General features: G+C 40.5%; 2 protein-coding genes across 3 annotated transcripts in view; both read left to right on the top strand.

Annotated features, from left to right (window-relative positions):
• LOC126475452 (RAB11-binding protein RELCH homolog) overlaps positions 1-8,569 on the top strand; it is a 120,633-nt gene extending 112,064 nt beyond the window's left edge. The window contains exons 19-20 of the mRNA XM_050103326.1: positions 6,097-6,204; positions 6,287-8,569. Coding sequence (XP_049959283.1) covers positions 6,097-6,204; positions 6,287-6,440 — 262 coding nt within the window. The 3' untranslated portion in view covers positions 6,441-8,569. The remainder of the gene's footprint in view (positions 1-6,096; positions 6,205-6,286) is intronic.
• Positions 8,570-8,652: 83 nt separating this feature from the next.
• On the top strand, positions 8,653-18,609 carry LOC126475453 (uncharacterized). Of its 2 annotated transcripts, none has more exons than XM_050103328.1 (3): positions 8,653-10,517; positions 15,533-15,856; positions 16,736-18,609. In XM_050103328.1, the coding sequence occupies exons 2-3, from the start codon at positions 15,538-15,540 to the stop codon at positions 18,457-18,459; spliced, it is 2,043 nt and encodes a 680-aa protein (XP_049959285.1). In that variant the 5' UTR covers positions 8,653-10,517; positions 15,533-15,537; the 3' UTR covers positions 18,460-18,609. The 2 variants fall into 2 exon arrangements, with proteins under 2 accessions (XP_049959285.1, XP_049959284.1); XM_050103327.1 differs by lacking the exon at positions 8,653-10,517 and adding an exon at positions 13,883-15,207.
• The last annotated feature ends 1,382 nt before the right edge of the window (positions 18,610-19,991 follow it).

Here is a 19,991-nt window from a genome sequence, read left to right as displayed (position 1 = left end):
AGAACTGGTGAGAGTGAATCCCCTTGTTTGACTCCAGTTTTAACCTCAAAGTCTTCAGAAAGTTTGCTAGCTACTTTTATTTTGTATTTTGAGTTTAAAGTGCAAGATTTTATTAAATTTATCAATTTGTTAGGGATGCCAATCTGCCTCATGCACTTCCATAAATATTCCCTGTTGATACTGTCAAAAGCTTTTTTAAAATCAATGAAAAGCATATGTACATTTTGATTGAATTCATATTTCTTTTCACCCAACATCCTTAGGACATATATATTGTCAATAGTCGATCTGTTAGGTCTAAATCCACATTGGGCATCATCTAGGGAGTCTTCAACGTAAGGGCTTATCCTTGCTAACAGTATATTTGTCAGAATTTTATATGTTGTGTTTAGTAACGCAATTCCTCTGTAGTTTGAACAATTTGTTGGGTCCCCCTTCTTGTATATAGGGCACACAACTACTTCTTTCCAATCATGTGGGACCTGTTCCTGCTTCCAGATGTTGGTGATGATTTTGTGTAAGCAGTTTACAAAAGGAAATTTACTGAGCTTCCATATATCTGTGTCTATACCATCACTTCCAGGAGCTTTATGTCTCTTCAGCTTCTTGATGCTTTCTTTAATTTCTGCTAAGCTGGGCTCTTCGTCCGATGGGTCAGCAGTAAGATATTCATTGTCATCTTCCTGAGAGACGCTTATAGTTGGAGCATTTAGTAACTCATTAAAATATTCCTTCCATCTGTTAGCAATGTCACTTCTTTCTGTTAGCAAGGAGCCATCTGGGTCTGTTATGAACTGTCCATAATTTTTTATATTCCCACTTTTAAACATATTTATGCTCTTGAAAAATCCTCTGGAGTCTGTGGTACGGTCATTCTCAGCTCTTTTTAATTTGTAATTCATAAAATCCCTTTTCTTTTTCCTAATGAGTTTCCTGGCAAGTTTCTGTTTCTCTTCAAAAATAAGTTTGTTTTGTGTTATTGGTTTTTGTAGGAATTTTTCCCTTGCTAATTTTCTATCCTCGATAGCGTTCGAGCACTCGGCATCAAACCAGGGGTTCTTAGTTGTAGTAAAATGTCCCAAAACTGAGGTAGTTGCTCGTGTGATATTTTCTTTCAGAGCGTTCCAGGCTTGATTAGTATCATCATTGTTAATTTTACTTTCCAAGAAGTCTGAGATTACCGTACTATTAATAATGTTTGCCAGGTCGTACAACATTAATGAAAGAGTTCCAATGCATCTCCCTGGGGGCATGTTTGAATTTATTTCTGCATATGCTGATGATGACTGTCCTTCCAAAATAATGTGCTGCATCCTCCCTACCAAGAAATCTTGAGCCCATTCACAAATTTTGTTTGAGATCACATGTGATCATACCTAGTTAGGTATTCAGTCAAATGGTTTTAAGAAGTCAAGAAAACTGCTTGTGTCCTACTGCCGTGCTTCATTGGTTTCAGGATCTTATGTGAGAGGAACACGAGGAAGGTTTTACACAAGTAATGTCTACAGAGTCTATGCTGTTTGGCGTCGAGGAAAATATTCTTTTAAAGAAATCTCATCTCATTTGAGCTCAGAATATGTTCTACTACAGGTGCAACACAATGGTTGGTTGGTTAGCTTTGTGTATCATTTCCACTTCCCTCTTACACACAGGTGTGATCTATGCTGTCTTTCAACAACAAGGCACAGTTTTTTGTGTTTTCATATGTTATGAACTCACAGGGAACCCACATATCTGGCTTCTTAACTTCGTTCCTAAAAAATGCCAAAAATCGTGGCACTTCCTACAAAGTTTATTCAGGATCAGATACCAGTAGTAACTTCACATATGAATTTAGTATAATTTCCTCTCCTCTCCTCTCCTCTCCTCTCCTCTCCTCTCCTCTCCTCTCCTCTCCTCTCCTCTCCTCTCCTCTCCTCTCCTCTCCTCTCCTCTCCTCTCCTCTCCTCTCCTCTCCTCTCCTCTCCTCTCCTCTCCTCTCCTCTCCTCTCCTCTCCTCTCCTCTCCTCTCCTCTCCTCTCCTCTCCTCTCCTCTCCTCTCCACTCTCCCCACTCTCCCCACTCTCCCCACTCTCCCCACTCTCCCCACTCTCCCCACTCTCCCCACTCTCCCCACTCTCCCCACTCTCCCCACTCTCCCCACTCCACTCCTCCTACACCAACACCACACACCTCTCCCCTTCCTCTTTCCCCATCACCTCATGTTTGCCATAACCCCACCCCCTCCCCTGTCTTGCACCCTTGTCCCCCATCCCCCCACCTGTCTCCCATCTCCTGTGTCACCCATACCTCATTCCACTGCCCCTCCCCCCCTTTCCTGTTACCTGCACCTCTTTCCACAAGCCCATGTGTCTGTAATTTAGTGGATTACTCCTATTTCCTTTCGTGAGTATTAGTGTGACCTGTGCAACTTTCCAGTCTTAATGTACCGATCTTTTGTCGGGTGAACTGTTATAGATGATTGCTAAATATAGAGCTATTACATCAGCATACTCTGAAAGGAACTTAATTGGTATGCAATCTGGACCGGAAGACTTGCCTTTATTGAGTAATATGAGATGCTTCGCTACACCGAAGGTATCTACTTTTAAGTCACTCCTATTAGCTGCAGTTTGTGATTCAAATTCTGAAATGTGTCCTTACTTCTTTGGTGAAGGTATTTCAAAGAACTGTACTTAGTAACTCTGCCTTGGTGCAACGTCATTGCTAACATTACCATTACTGACGGGCAGTGAAAGTATTTATTGTGTCTTCCCACTGTGTACTTTACATATGACCAGTATCTCTTTGGATTTTGTACCCTATTTTGCTAGTTTTGTTGTGGAAACTATTAAAAGCATCTCAAATTGAAATCAAGCTAAATTTCAAGCTTCTGTAAAAATTTGCCTACCTTGGAGATTTTCCATTCTTTTACATTTGGCATGCTTTTTTTCATTGCTTCTGCAACAATGTCCTGTACTGTTTTGTGTACCATAGCAATGAGTTCCATCTCTTATCTGTTTATTTGATACAAATCTCTCAATTTCTGTCGATGCTATTTTTTTGAATTTAAGCCACATATACTCCACGGTTACATGGTTAGTTTGCGAGGAATGGAGACTGTCTCTTCGGAAGGTGCCAAGCAAATTTTTATCTGATTTTTTAAATAGATATATTTTGTGCTTATTTTTTACAGTTTTGGATGTTGTGATATTCAGTCTTGGTGTAACCACCTTGTTGTCACTAATCCCTATGTTGGTGATGATGCTCCCTAGCCGCTTGGGATTATTTGTTGCTAAGAAGTAAAGTATGTTTTTTAACACTTCAAATGGACTCCTGAACCAGTTGTTCAAAATTATTTTAGGAGAAGGCATATAGTACATTGTCTGATGATGTTTTATACTTATCACTGGCTTTGAACGTATATTTTTTCCAACATATTGAAGGTAGATTGAAGTCACCACCAACTAGAATGGTGTAAGTGGGGTACCTATTTGAGATGATACTCAAGTTTTCTTTAAACCTTTCAGCCACTGTATTATCTGAGTCAGGGGATCAATAAAGGGAACCAATTATTAACTTGGTCCGGTTGTCAAGTATAACCTCGACCCACCCTAAGCCACAGTAACTATCTGCTTAAATTTCACTATAAGATAAACTATTTCTAACAGCAACAAATACACTGGCACCAATTATATTTAATCTATCCTTTCTTAATACAGTTAGGTCCTTTGTTTTTGGTTGAACTTATCTCCAGCTTTAGTCACCTTTCTGTATGTATAACGATTTGAGCTTCAGTGCGTTCTATTGGCGCTTGAAGCTGTAGTTCTTTCTCAACACAGCTACAACAAATTACTATTATAATATGTATGGTTCCCAAGTCTACCATCATCCTATGATTGACCTGCACCCTTTGAGACTGAAGCTCTTTCTACACTTTCCTGTGACCCTCTGACGTAAGAAAAGACCCCTGTCCACTCCATACATCCCCCCACTACCTGTGTAGCTGCCTCCTGTGTGTAATGGACTCCTGACCTATGAAGCAGAATCCTGATACCCCACCACTCTATGGAGCAAGTCAAGAAATCTGCAGCCTATACAGTCGCACAACCATTTGAGCCTCCGATTCAGACCCTCCATTCAACTCTGTACCATTTGCCTACAATCGGTCCAGTCCACAGTGCTACAGATTGTGAGTCTGCCTTCATCTAGCAAATAAGACTGAAAGTCTATACCACTTCAGATAGCTGCCTGAAACCATAAAGAATTTCTTTTGACCCAAGGCAACCCACGTCGTTAATACCGACATGAGCCACTGCCTGCAGCTGGCTGCACCCTCTGCTCTACATCTCTTCATCGCATGCAGAAGAACCCATTCTACATCTGGGATGATTCCCCATGCTATGTGCACAGAGTGCACACTGGACCTCCTCCCCCACCCACTCCCTCACCCCCTCCCCTCCCAGAATGTCTTTTGTTGCCTGCCACCCACCCATTGGAAAGACCTACTACTCGACCATGGGTGCAGGGTCAACTTCAGTGCAGCAGTAACTGAGGCAGTCACAGTAGTGGACCGGGGGACATAGGGGACATGCTGGATGTCACTCGGATCCCCATGTCTGCCCCCCCCCCCCCCCCCAAGTGATGTTCATTGCCAACAGCATCAAGTTGTGTGCCTGAAGCTAGTACCTCCTGGAGCTGTAATCAAAGCATCACCAGCTAGCATGTATCTGAACACAGCAATCACAGTCCCTGTTCGCACTAAAGGTAACGGAACTATAAGCTCACATTTCTTAAGACACGAGATTGTGCATAATAAGCACACAAACATGGAAGAAATTTACAAATTAAAGTTTCTTTGAAGCTCATGCAAATAATTCATAAATGAACATTGTACTTCTCTGTGGTGTTGCCGGAACAAGAGCTACTGGCTGATAAGACTTTAGTGAAAGGATCTCTGATAATAATGAAGTACTGTGAAATTCAGATTAATAACAATATTATTGTCATAGCATAACACAATTACTTTCTCTCTCTTCTCTATCAATCAAGAAACAAGAACAAAATGGGGTTATATATTGAATTACAATTCATTTGAATTACTCATGTAATAATGGCTATGGAATATTCTACAGACTCTGACAAAGATCACAAACATGGTGGATCAGATTATAATATTACGATATGTTACACTATCCAACCATCTCCCCCCTGTCCACTTGTCTACCCCTCACCCTACAGAGTGAGGTGACGCAATGGTTAGCATACTGGACTCGCATTCGGGAGACAACAGTTCAAACCAATGGCTGACCATCCTGATTTAGGTTTCCTGGGATTTCCCTAAATTGGTTCAGGCAAATGCCAGGATGGCCGATTTCCTTCCCTAATCCAATGGGACCGATGGCCTCACTCTTTGGTCCCTTCCCCCAAATCAATCAATCAACCAACCAAAAAACCATCCAACCCTCACCTCCCACCCCTCTCCCCCAGTGTCTCATCCCTCTCTCCCAGTATCTTGTCCCCCCTTTCCATTATCTCTGCCAACCCCCCCCCCCCCTCCCTCTGGCATCTGCTCCCCCCTCCCGGCATCTCCCCCTGGCAGTTCGCCCCTCTCACCCCATATGTCTCCCCTCTCACCCCCCCCCCCCCCATCTCAGCCACCTCAACTCCCCTTCCTCCCCATCCCGCCCCTTTACTTCCCCAATCTGCTCTGCTCACACATCTCCTTACTTTCCTCCACCTGTCCTTGCCCATTGCCTCCCCCCCCCCCCTTCTTCCCTGTTCTTCCTCGTCTGTTCCCCTTGCCTCCTGCCTTCTTACACATGCCCCCACAATCTTACCCCTATCCTCTGTCTCTTTCATTTCACCTGTTGTTTGTGTTTTGTTTCTAAATGAGAACACTAATATTAAAAGGTTACTACAAAGATACCGTAGGTCACCACCAATATGAAGTTGCTTACCACAGGGATTAAATGTTTCATGCGTTTTCTATGCAGCACATGACATTTTCAGCTATAATTATTTTCTGTTTTGATATAAAGTTTGTATGAGATGTGAAAACAAAACAATTTGCAGTACTAAATTTTGGTTATATTGTGAAATATTTGCTCTTCGCAGGTACTTGGAACCTATCACTAATACAGCCCTGTATACGCATCATGAAACAGTTATGGCAATGATACGAGGTGCAGAATCACGTCTGGATTCTCAAAGGCCCATTGACAGGTATAAATGCAATCATACTTTATAATTGTTTCATGAATACTTCACTTGCCTGTTAACTAATTTGGCTCTTATTTTAATGCAGGTCCAGTACCTTAAGCTTGGCAGTAGCAACTGCAAACATGGGCCAAGGCATGGAGGATATGAAAAATCGTGTGTCAAAAATATTTCAGAATAAACCTGCAACCAACCGAGCAGCTAATATATCCAACTTGCAAGGCATTTTTCGTAAAAAGTGAAAGCTGTCAAGTGAAAAATCTATAATGTGCCTTCAATACTCTCATATATTGCCAGAAATGTAGAAGAGCAATTTAAATTTGCTCTTTAACATAATGTAGTAACTGATTCTGTTTTGCATATCACTAACTTCCTTAGATTTAACTCTCATTATAGCTCTCAAGAACAACCAAATCCTGAGCTATAATGCATCATGATGTAAATTATTTGTTGTGTGTCTTGGAGTGCATTTGGAAATATTTTTGATTCTTCTATGAAAGAAGAAAGCACCTAAAACTAAGACTGAAAGTAGAATGTGTTGAGGTCATACCACAGTTGAAAGATATTTTGACAAGTAAATTGTGCAGTAAGTATGGACATGAAAAAGGTGAACTGTCACATTATAGTACATCCAGTAATATCAAAGTGAACTTCTCTGCATCTGTAACACTTATTTTTAAGTGTTTGGTTTTCAGAGTTAGTTAAGTGTGTGAGATCACTGAGAAATTGTCTGATCTTTGGATTGCTGTCATATTATATCATTGGTTGAGGAACAACCGTTTTGCTGCTCTGTTCTATTTCAATCAACTGATATTTTGTACATAATGTTGACACACACAAACTGTGTAAACAAGTGGAATATGATTCTGGAAAGAGTTTTAATAATATATACCCCTGCTGTGTGCAGACAAATTTTTTGATAGAATCAGCAAACTAACTTCAACATACTTATATTTTATTAAAAATTCATTTGTTGAACAGGTTTTGTGTAAAAGACATGACACTTGACACAAAATAAATGTTAAAGTATTGTTATTCCATCCATTATCAAATAAATCACATAATATATCTGCCACATCAATGCTTAAAGTGTTAGTGGCACTGTATTTTATAAGATTTATACAGTATTGTTACATTCATAAACATTCACAGAAGTAGAAAAATTATAAATAAATATGTGAGTGCTTTGTTTTTAATTCCCTTATTGTTGTTTGTGATGTAGAATTAATTAACAGAATGAGATATTTGTTTCTGTATCAGTATTACTTCAGTGCTTTTATTTTGAGCCAATTCTTTGAAATGAGGCACTTCTCAGGTAGTGTGATATGGTGTAACACTAGGAAGAAGGTATGTTCGTTGCAACAGTGGTCACTTTAAACATGATTTGTTGTACTGTGTATGGTACTGTTTTATTAACAATAAACACAAGCATATATGACATTTAATACCAGTCCCCCACAGAGAAATGCTAAATTTAGCAACTGTCTGAACTGATTAAAGGGAGTGTGCAGGTGTAGTGAAATTGCATACCTGTTTCACAAACCTGAAAAGTGAACCATTTTGCTGCAGATTAGTGTATGTAAGGTAAAAACTCTCATAAGTAACTGGAGTTTCAGTATAATACTGGAAAGTGGTGGTGGAATACAAATAAGAGAATAAATGTAAACCCACATACACCTGCATGTCTGCATTGTCCCATCCGATTACATTGTACCAACACTGTAGCTCAGCTGGGTTATAGCAGGTGGAGTGGATAAGGGGAGAGAGGAGGGGGAAGGCAGTTGGTGGGAAGGGTGGCTGATGGCTGGGATGGAGAGGTAATAAGCATGCAGGATAGGAATGTGCCAAAGGTAAGCTCACTCTGACACAGGCAAGTTGCTTGTGGCAAATAGTGAAATGGTTGCATGCTCTGGGAGAGGGAACTAGAACAGAAAGAAGGGAGGCTTTAGAGGAGTGGGTGTGGGTGTAGTGTGAGTGAAGTGGGGTCATTGAGACTGGTGTGGAAGTGAAGGTGGAACACGGGCCAGTAGAGATTGAGACCAGGGAGATTTGCAAGACCAAATTATGTGTTGTAAGGACAATTCCTTCCCTCGTCAGTGGTAGGAATCAGTTGGTTGTTATTTTATTATAATTATTTTCATTACTGTACAGTTTATTTAATTACTGTTGACAGGTTCGTTTAGTGTGTCATATACACTATTTTTTAATCCAGGGAAGTTGTTGCTGCGGGCTTGCTCTGGTTAAACAAATTGTAAAAATCACAATGGGCACACAACTTCTTTCTCTGTGCTGGAGCAAGGTAGATATTCATTTAGTTACAGAAGATGTTTTGTAACCAATATTTATAAAAAGAAAACAATAATAAAAATGAGTGAGTTAAAAAAGGTTGTATCACAGTTCAATTATTAACCATTAATCCATATCTATTTTATGTTTAAAGCAAGCAACTTGATCCACCTAGGACTGATGATACGAGTGTTGAATGAAAAGTAATGCCTCCACCTTCATTAATTGGGTTTGGATGGGGATATTTTAATAAATCAAATGCAGAAATAATCCTTTGAATGTGATCTTTAATTACCAATATTCACCTTTCCACATAATCACCAGCCAATTGGATACATTTCATCTAACGATGAACACGTTTTCTGAAGCCATCATGGAAGAAGTCAACACTCTGTTCACTCTGTATCCACAACCACAGTTCTCTCAACGTCTTCATCAGAAGCATAATGTCCTTGCAGGTTGTCTCCTGTCACAATTGAATGGAGAAAGGCATCACCTTCATTCTCGTAACGCGAGAGGAGTTCCTGGCAAATTTCAAGTCTGTGTGCTTTCATTTCAGGAGTCGGAATCTGGGGTACCCATAGTGCACAGATCTTCCGATAGCCAAGGAAAGCAATAATGTGACCCACATGTTCTTGTGAAATACTGATTGCGCTTGCAGTTTCTCTCTGAGTGATAAGACGATCATCCTGAATTAATCTTCAGCATTTCGCTTGTGAAACTCAGTGGTTGCTGTCACAGGACGTCCAGCTCATTGTCACGCAGGTCAGATGTTCCCGCCTCAACATCCCATTCTCTGATGAATCTCCTTTGGGGTGACACCTTCTGCTGTCAGGAATCCAATGACTGCTCGGCTCTTAAATTGAATTGACCGACCGTCTGCACAGGGTTCCATACTTTGCACTTTAACAACACAACCGTTGAATGCTAAGGCTTCCCACCAACTAGAGCTGTAGAGAAGAGGCTATGGAACAAGCCAGTACCTGCCACATACCAATGCTGCCAACTGTTGAAGAGTTACGAAGGCGGAGACATTACTTTTCAGTCAACCCTCATACATAATATTTTCAGGAGGAAGCCTTGTTCCCACACTAAAAGTATGCTATAGCAGTTCAGAATAGCTGCTATTACATGGGGAAAGTGGGGGGGATTGGTTACAGGTTGCAAAACAGCCGTTGTAGTTGAGTGTGTTATGTTCCACTGATGGGTGTTCTACCCTGCCCTTAGCCATAATGGGGAGCTGATTAGTGGTAATGCTGACATAAAAAGTATGGAAAACTTACAGCTGAGCTGGTATATGTTCACTGCTTCCACAGATGTCCTCTTTCTTCTAGGATAGGATATGCATGTGATGGGACTGGAAGGGGATGTGCTTGGATGGATGCATAGGATAGGTATTATACTAGGCTCTTCTATTGGAATATGATCTATGTGCCAGCCTCTTCAAAGTTGGTTGTCTACAGTCTGGATGATTATTTAAGTACACTCTTCCTACTCCAAACCTCCATGATTTTATTCCTTGTAGCCACTAGATCACCAAAGAATTGCAGGCTATTCTTCAGTAACCAAATAATCTTTGTTATCTCTGTGATGGTTGTATCACTACAGCTGTTGACCTTGCCACATGCCAGTGGTGTCTGACAGGAAAAATTTAATGCATCTGTACTTCAGTTTTTTTATTGCTTGTGATTTTTGGCATTATTAGACAGATTTACTTTAATTTGATCATTAATACCCTGTCTTTGTTTGCCTTCATACTACTATCAAGGAACTGAATGTTTTATATTGTTCCACCAGGAAATTCACCCAGAAATGGTTAGATACAGTCATGGTAAACCAAAAGCTCTTATGTCAGAGCCTTTTCAGTGCCACAAGACCCATTACAGTCATAAAGTTTGAGCATGCTTCATGAGGAAAAACACACAAAGGGGAGTTGTGTGCAGATGGGCACGATGGCTGTAGAGGCCAAAATAGTGATTAGTGAGCAGTTTCTGGGGCATCTGCCACACCTCAGCTGCAGTATGTTTGGTGAGGTACGTAGTGCTCTGAAGTTGACTTGTATCTCCCTCCTAATCTAAACAAAATATGAGGTGTGGCTAGAAAAAAACCGGACTAGTACTGGTGAAACAATAAAACGAATGCAATAAGGCTGAAAGTCGCGTGGCCTGTCACGTGACTCTCGCTCCGCCTACTGCTCGAGTTTCATCTGCCTCCTGCACTCAGTCTGCCCGTGGCGTCTGTTTTTAGTAGTTGACGTTTTGTCTGTGCGTCGGAAAATGTTGAGTGTACAGAAAGAACAGCGTGTTAACATCAAATTTTGTTTCAAACTAGGAAAATCTGCAAGTGAAACGTTTGTAATGTTACAACAAGTGTACGGCGATGATTGTTTATCGCGAACACAAGTGTTTGAGTGGTTTAAACGATTTAAAGATGGCCGCGAAGACACCAGTGATGACACTCGCACTGGCAGACCATTGTCAGCAAAAACTGATGCAAACATTGAAAAAATCGGTAAACTTGTTCGACAAGATCGCCGTTTAACAATCAGAGCAGTGTCTGAGTTAACAGGAGTTGACAGGGAAAGTGTTAGGCAGATTCTTCATGAAAGTTTCAACATGAACAAAGTGTGTTCAAAAATGGTTCCAAAGTGTCTCACAATTGAACAGAAGGAACGCCGAAGAATGATTTGTTCTGACATCCTGGAAAACATTGAAAGTGATCCCACCTTCTTACAAAATGTTATTACTTGCGATGAATCGTGGTTTCTTACTTACGATCCCGAAACTAAACGCCAATCGATGCATTGGAAAACTCCTGGTTCTCCACATCAAAAAAAAGCACGAATGTCAAAATCGAAATTCAAGGCAATGATGATTTTTACATCAAAGGGATTGTGCACATAGATTGGGTACCAGAGGGACAAACAGTGAATCAGCATTACTACATTAGCGTCCTGGCTACCCTACGTGAGCGAGTACGGAGAAAACGGAACGATTTGTGGAGAAAAAAGTCATGGATCCTTCACCAAGACAATGCCCCAGCTCACAGTGCGTTGTCAGTGAAGACGTTTTTGGCAAAACACAACATTCCCATCTTAGATCATCCACCCTACTCACCTGATTTGGCCCCCTGTGACTTTTTTCTTTTCCCTAAAGTCAAGTCAGCTTTGAAAGGAACTAGATTTGAGACTGTTGAAGCAGTAAAAGAAAAAGCGACGGAAGTAATGTATGGACTTACCGAAAATGATCTGCAGCATTGCTATGAACAGTGGAAAATTCGTATGGAGCGGTGTAGAGACCGAGGAGGAGAGTACATTGAAGGAGATAACATGAAATTGTAAATAATTGTAAATAAATGTTTTTTCCAGCATCAGTCCGGTTTTTTTCTAGCCGCACCTCATAAGTACCACTGAAGTGTGTGGCCTTCTCATGAGTACTAACACAACACCAATTAAGAGAGCATGTGAAAACTGTTCTCTAGAGCAGTCATATTTGAAGGTGATAGCAAACTGTAATCTAACGTATGTTTGGTTGTTAGGAGAGATAATGGGTAATTTGAAAAATAGTTCCCTTATAATCCTTAAAGGTTAGAGGTAATTGCTGGGAATTAGAAATCTATGAAGAAATTTCCTTTTAGTTGAAAAGCTATGTCTTAACAGACTAGTGCCTCTGTAAAAAGTACATTGGGCAGGTGCAGGTTATGCCTGGTCAGGATAGAAGAAATGTGGACATCCTTAGCGAAGATTGAAAGAGAAGATTAAATGTTCATTTAAACACAACAAATTGATTTATGTACAGGTGGCAAAATAGTTCCTGGGTATCTCCATGACAATTTTGCTGAGTAATGCATAACGTTAGGTGGAGGTTAGGCTGCTAATGTCATTATCGGCATCTTGACTTGAAAAACTTTCTCTCTCTCTCCCCCTCCAAATCACCATCCAGCCATACCGTGTATGCCTCGTATCATTGGCTACTACTTCTTTTTGGTCTGCTGCAGAGTGCTGAAAACTTGACAATAGACTGCTGCGCTGCACTGTAGTAAATGAGAGAAATTTCTTCTTTCATAAACCACATATATAACAACTTTTTACTCTCAGGAAACAATTTTGAATACTTTTCTGTCTGCTTGTCAAGTGTATTTGAAATCAATTCAAAATTACTAGTATCACACTTCATAGCAGACCCTACTAACATGAAGGTATTTCGTTCCATGACTTTATTATCCATTGTCATGGCCATCTTCTTCCATGGAGGCCAGCACAACTCCTAGGTGGCGAGATGCTATATGGAAAAAACATTAAGAACAGCAAATGTGGCCAAACATGAGATGCCACAAGCACTGTCCCCATCCAGTAGTAACACTGCCTCTATTGTCATTCAATCAACATGCACACACAGAGAGAACCACACTAAACTTGTGTCCTGTTTTCTAAACTACACTAAATAAATTTTCTCCAGCAGTCGACAATTGTTATTTGTCAGTCCTTAATACCCTATGCAACACATTGCTTTGACAATGTTGTATCAAACAATGAAATTCCTCATAGGAATATTAACAATACAGGAAAATATAGACCAGACTAAGGGTTTGCCATTGTGGGAGGCTAAGGAGGTCTCCTCTAGATGGCCCATAAACAGGTTGGCATAGGAGGGTGTCATACAGGTGCCCATGGTTGTGCCACAGATTTGTTTGTGTGCCTTCCATTCAAAGGAGAAGTAGTTATGGGTTAGGGTGAAGTTAGTAAGGCGTAGGAGGAATGAGGTAGTGGGTTTGGAGTCAGAAGTTTGTTGGGAGTGGTGGTGTTCAATAGCTTAAGACCATGGGCATGAGGGATGTTAGTGTTTGTGGAAAGGGTGTCCACAGTGATGAGTAGGAATCAAAGAGCTCTACCAGGTAGCCACTGTCATTCCCAAAATGCAAAACCTGTAGTCTGGTTCAAGTTCATTGATGATATCTTCATGATATTGGCTCAGGCCCAATACACCGTACCTTCATTCCTTCACAACCTCAACACCTTCTCTTCCATCCACTTCCTCTTGGTTCACCTCAAACCAGCGTGCCATCTTCCTAGAAGATGACCACCACCTTCCTGAGGGCTCCATCCACACCTCTGTCCACAATCAACCCACCAAACACCAACAGTACCTGCATTTCAGTAGCTGTCATCCATTTCACACCAAAAGATCCCTCCCATACAGCCTGGCCACCCAGGGATGGCATATCTGTAAGGACAGGAACTCCATTGTTCAGTATGTTGAGGGGCTCACAAGGCCTTTGCAGGTAGGCACTAACCCCTCCCCCCCCCCCCCCCCCCCCCCAAGACCAAGTCCGCAAACAGATCTCCAACGCCATTTCCCCCTCACACCCCCTCAATCCTCCCACCGCCCCCCAACAAGAACCAACCACAAAGGAGTCCCCTTCGTTACCCAGTACCACCCTGGACTGGAACAACTGAACCACATCATTTGCCAGGGATTTGATTACCTGTCACTGTGCCCTGAAATGAGGAACGTTGTACCCAAGATCCTTCTCACCCCTCCTAAAGTGTCATTCCATTGCTCACTCAACCTCCACAAAATCCTGTCCATCCCTATGCCACTCCCAAACCCAACCCCTTGTCACAAGGATCATATCCCTGTGGAGGACCCAGGTGCAAAATCTGCCCAATCCACCCACCCAGCACTTCCTATTCCAGTCCTGTCACAGTTTATCCTATCTCATCAAGGGCCACGCTATCTGTGAAAACAACCATGTCATTTCTGCTGCAACCATTGCACAGTCTTTTATACTAGTATGACTACCAGCCAGCTGTCCCCCAGGACTAACGGCCACTGCCAAACTGTGGCCAAGAGCAAAGTAGACCACCCTGTGACACGACATGTAGCTGAGCATAACGTGCTTGATTGCAGTGGCTGCTTCAGTACCTGAGCCATCTGGATCCTTCCCTCCACTTTTCTGAGCTCTGCTGCTATGAGTTATTGTTACAACACATGCCCCACTCTTGTAAGTATCCCAGCCTCAACCTATGGTAACGTGCTGTCCCCACACCTTCCACCCAACAGTTTCTGACCCCTCTGTCCTATCATCTCCTCCCCATTCTTGTCTCACAACCTCTTTGTTTTCTCCACTCTGCCAATGCACCTGCCCATCTTTCCCCACTCCTCTCCTTTTTGCTTCTTTTTTCCCCACCTTCCTGACAACCTCGTGGTGCTGTGCCTGTTGGCATTCTAGTCTCAGCACACTCCGCCAAACACAACAAAATCGCAAGCACAACAAATCATGCGAACATTCAACACTTGCGTCCCGCGACCCGCTGGTCGCGATGCTGATTGGCTGGCAGTAAAATTCATGACTTCATATACAGTAGCCAATCAGAAGCATAGGTGACATCTGAGCGAATGCAACATCTTTGCTACACACATTCTCGTATTCACAGTTGATGTGAGCGAATATCCTTGCACCGTGTGAGTGTGAGTTATTTCGTTGGAATGGCTGGTTCTGTTGCTTGTTATGTATGTGATCGAGAATATTCAGCAAGGAAGCATTTGAATGTTCATTTGAGAAATGTGCATAAAATTCAGTCAGGTGAAGAAGGTACGATAAAGTGCTCAAAAAGTGACTGCAGCTTTAAATGCAATTTTTTGTCTAAGTTGCACCTACATGTGGAGCAGGAGCACATGGTTGAGATGGTAAAAGAAATTAGTGAATTTCAAACGAAGGACGGTAAGTAAAGTGTACACTGCCTACTTAAATTAATATCGTCCATTATTATTACATACTTGTCTGACCCGTGGCCATTAGATCTTATTTTTGTTGGTCAATAGAACATGTGCCTATTTGAAAGCCTGAAAAGACGCATTTCACATTAACTGTAAACTTACTGTCTGCTACATTAAGTATAAGTTAAATTGTTGCAAATTTAAATGATTAAAATCACACCAGTAACTTGTGAGGGTATCTAACAGTGCAGGTTTTTTTTACTCCTGCTGTGTACTTTGCACTTGTTGAATCTGAATGCAATTGTCTTTCATCGATGCTTTTGTTTTAGACTTTATGAAGTGGAAGTCTGAGGAGGAGAGAAAAACAAAAAGTAGTTTTGTCTCTAGTTATGGCACTAAGCGTTTAAAGGATGGCACTGCAAAAACCACCTTTGTATGCCACAGAAGTGGCACATTTTCTTCGAAGTCAGATGGCAAAAGGTTGTGTATGTCCCAAGGTACTTGCAAGGTGGGAAACCATTGCGTTGCTGTCATAGAGCTTCACGAAGAAGAAAGTGGAATCTGTAGTGTCATTTACTACAGAACACATTTCGGCCACGACCAGAACATTGCTTTTCTGCATCTCAGTGGTTCTGATAGAGAAGCCATCGCTGGTGAGTATTACCTTAATTGTAGAATTTTGCTGGCCTTTCAGTGATACCCAAGTAAATATGGTGTGAAAGTTTCAGAATCCATTGCCAGGCTTGCTTTTAGTTATATGTAGTTGACTTTTATTATTTTTGCAGTGAAGGAGCATTGTTTTTTACTGCTGAGAAATTAATATTGTTATGGATATGTGATCTGGAGTAAAAGGTGTGAATATATCGATTGGCAGTTCATATGAATACAATTTGTGATGTTAGCATGAAAGCAGTTGTAAAAGACCAGATGTTGTGATCCGTATTGACCACAGTATTGGTGACTGTAATGCCATGTACGTAGGTGTGTGTGAGAGCAGGCGTAATGCATTACAGTAATGCAAGTGTGGAAATAAGTTCTGAAATACTTATGTGTTGCCCTGTGTTATTGCTTGTGTCATAGTAATCTATTTAAGAATAGATCATTAATGCATCTAATAGACTAAAGGCAGTACATTTATTGTTTCTTGTCCAGCATGTTAAACCTGGTGGATCAGGGCATTTGCAACTACAATAATGGATTTGAGATTAGACAAAAACACCAGTTACAATTCTCTGACATGTACTTGTAGACCTCGTAACCATTTGAAAATAGCCTTGGTAGGTCAAACAGGCCTGTTTATTCTCCCATCCCCATTGTGTTAATAGTATCTTCAGTACTGTTGGAAAGGTGCACTGAATATACTGTTAAGCCATTTGTTAAACTATCTAGTTTATAAGTACTTAGCAACTGTTGTATTGCATGAATTTATTTTATTGGGGGTGGTTAACTACAGTGTCCTTTCTGAATAGTGTTTTCATGTACATACTCAGAATTGGCCTCTTTGTAGTTGGAGTAATTTTAAAATGTTGCAGGTAAAATTGCTGAGGGGGTCACTTTCCAGAGAATTCTGGATGATGTGCGGAACTCAGTTCATTCCAGCGGAGTGGAGAGGCTGCATCTCCTGACTCGGCATGACTTTCATAACATTAAGAGAGACTTCACCATTGGTGATGATCAGCAGCATAACATTGATGAAGTCAGTGTTAGTATGTGGCTGCAGAAAATGAAAGACTGTGTTCTCCTCTATAAGAAAGAAGGCGAGGCCAGGGAAGATTTTGATAGGACTGACTCGATGATAGTGTTAATGACTGACTACCAGAAGCAGTTATTACAGAGATTTGGACAAAATATTGTATGTGTAGACTCCATACATTGTACAAATGTTTACAAACTGTTGGTGACCATATTGTTAGTGGTGGACGATTTTGGTTCAGGTATGCCTGTAGCATTCTGTGTTTCAAATCGGGAGACTACTTCCATAATGACTCATTTCTTTAGTGCTGTGAAAGAGAGAGCTGGCATCATAAAAACGTCTGTATTCATGTCCGACGACACTAATACTTTCTGTAGTGCATGGTCACAAGTCATGGGACCTGCAGAAAATAATCTACTGTGTGCTTGGCACATAGACCGCAGCTGGCAGAATAATTTGAAGGAAGTCCATGGCAATGAAGAAAAGAAAGCACTTGTGTACAAAGCTCTTCGTACATTGCTTGAAGAAGCGGATATAGACTATTTTAATGAGCTGCTGGAATCGTTCGTCGGGCAGCTTCAAGCAGATGAAGGTACAAGAGACTTTGGTGTATATGTCTCGTCAAATTACTTATTCTGGCCTCAGCAGTGGGCATACTGTCACCTTCACAATCTGGGTATAAATACAAATATACACCTTGAAGCAATGCATAGAGTTTTAAAATATTGTTATCTAGAGGGAAAAACAAACAATAGACTTGACAGACTACTTGTGGTGTTGATGAAATTGGTGCGTGACAAACTGTGTGCTCGAATGGTTAAATTGTATAAGGGTGGCCATTCATATAGAATAAATCTTATTGAGGCTCGTCATAAAGCTTCATGTAGTATTAAGGAGAATGACGTTACAGTCAATACTGATGGTACAAAGTTTCATGTGAAATCCCAAACACATTGTGGTGTAACACATACTGTGATTTTAAATAACATTGAATGTAAATTGGAGTGCAAGTTGAAGTGCTCCACATGTAATATATGTATACATGCTTTCAGTTGTTCTTGTGCAGACAGTTTAATTCATTTGAACATATGCAAGCACATTCATGCAGTGTCAATGACGTATGCATTACATTCAAGTGCCACATTTACACCAAGTGAAGCAACGGTGACAGAAGAGGCTTCTGCCATTTTGTGTTCACTGCAAACAAATACTGATGATCACGAGAACACATCTCTGGCCCGAGAACTAGTGTCCACATACCAAATTTTGATTAACCGTGTCTGTTCAGGTAAAGTGTCCACAGAAATCCTGAAGTCACTGCAGAAGGATGCAGCTCATTCGCTGTCACTTTTTCAATCAGACTGCAGGGAAGCTCCACGATGCCCCAGCAACGAGAAGGTAAAAGTGCAACGAAGACCTGGTAAATGTAACAAACAGCCAAAGGGCAGTTTGAAGAAACCAACTATTGCTGAAAAAGCAAATATTGTTTCGGCACTGAGGCAGCCTGAAAGTGAAATATTAAATGTTCACGTAGATTCTGACCATAATTACTGTCGGTACTAAGTTTTAGATGTGTGTGTGCCTCTGTACATTCCATGGTTTGTAGGCCTACTGGGGAAACTCGCCATGTAAAACAGAGTAACGCATTGTACTTGGTACCCTTGTTGGTGGTGTGGAAACCCAAGTGATATTAATAAATAAAATAAAAACTTTTGCAGTGTTGTCTTTCAATTGATACCTTTATCCTTTTATTTGCATGTGCAATTAAAACCTTTATTTGAAATACTACTTGATTACATTAAAATGAATTGCTGTGTAACTAGTGGAGAAAATTGACGTCTGCAGAGCTTGTGCGACATGAATTTGAAGCCCCTTATCACATGATGTACTGAAGTCTGTTGTAACAATACATTGCAAAATAAAATTGCTTGCATAAAAATTAAAAAGATATTTTTCACTTCTGAATCACATTTCAATTTGGTTCATTACTAAGAGTTCAACAGAATAAAATTCAGTGCACTTAAGCTAAGTATCTGATGCTCTCTTATATTTATTTAAAGGCTCTGAATGTAGCAACTTCCTGAAAAATTTTGTATGTGCATTCCTACAGTAATTGACCAAGGAAATTTGTGGTAAATTTTTAGTTTGTAGTCTCATGTGCTTTACATCTAGCAATTATATTTTTAGATTTATATACCTTTACTTGTCTTCAGTACCTTTTGAGATTCATCTTTCAGAATAGGAGTTTTTATGTAGATAGCAAAGAGGAAAATTTTAAACTATTTTGGAGTCATTCACCCAATTTTTATTGGTACAGAAGATGCTGTAACTGGTTCTTTCTAGTCAGTACAGCAGTTGTTATAAGTTGGCCTTTAAGAGACTTTACAGTAATGTAGAGAAGAATTTCATCATTACTGCATAAAGGTAATCCTATTTTCATGGATCTTAATTGTGCACTTTCTTTCACTGAATATTCTTTACAAGTTGTCAGTGGCTTTTTTTTAATAGACAATAAATGTGTCTGAGCTGCAGTAACTGTACTTACAGTAAAGATGTTTCACCTGTTTTTTGTTCACACTTCACTGATGAGAACACCTCATTCCTGTTTTTGCAGTTTTAGAACATTTTTCAGAGTGAAAGTGGAATTTGCATTTGCTATGCTGGTCACTTTCTTCCTTTTTTTAGCTACACATATTTCTCAACATATGTTTCAAATGTAAGAATTTTACTTCAAAATGGACACTATGCTGCTAGGATATTGAGAGCAATAGAAGTAATAATTGATTCTGACACCAGAAATTGTGTGAAAGTAGACTGGAAGAAAATGTAATCAAGATGTACAACGTTCTTCTATTTGTAAGGTATGTGACCATTCAGACTTTCCATGTAGTAATTCCATGGAAATGCTTTAATTGCTAAAAACTTAATGGGTTTTGCATCGTCATCAGATAATTGTGGCAAATTTACACTAAAGACAAATTATGAAAGCTAATACATAATAATTATGAGGCAAAAGTAACATCAGGAATGAAAATACATACTGGGTACAAGTACCTACAATATGCTTAGGCAGGTTCATATGAGTTAGCAATACA

The sequence above is a fragment of the Schistocerca serialis genome, chromosome 4 (genome assembly GCF_023864345.2).
Source record: "Schistocerca serialis cubense isolate TAMUIC-IGC-003099 chromosome 4, iqSchSeri2.2, whole genome shotgun sequence".
Taxonomy (NCBI): domain Eukaryota; kingdom Metazoa; phylum Arthropoda; class Insecta; order Orthoptera; family Acrididae; genus Schistocerca; species Schistocerca serialis.
The sequence above is the reverse complement of the archived record's forward strand: the minus strand, read 5'-3'. Positions and strand labels throughout refer to the sequence as shown.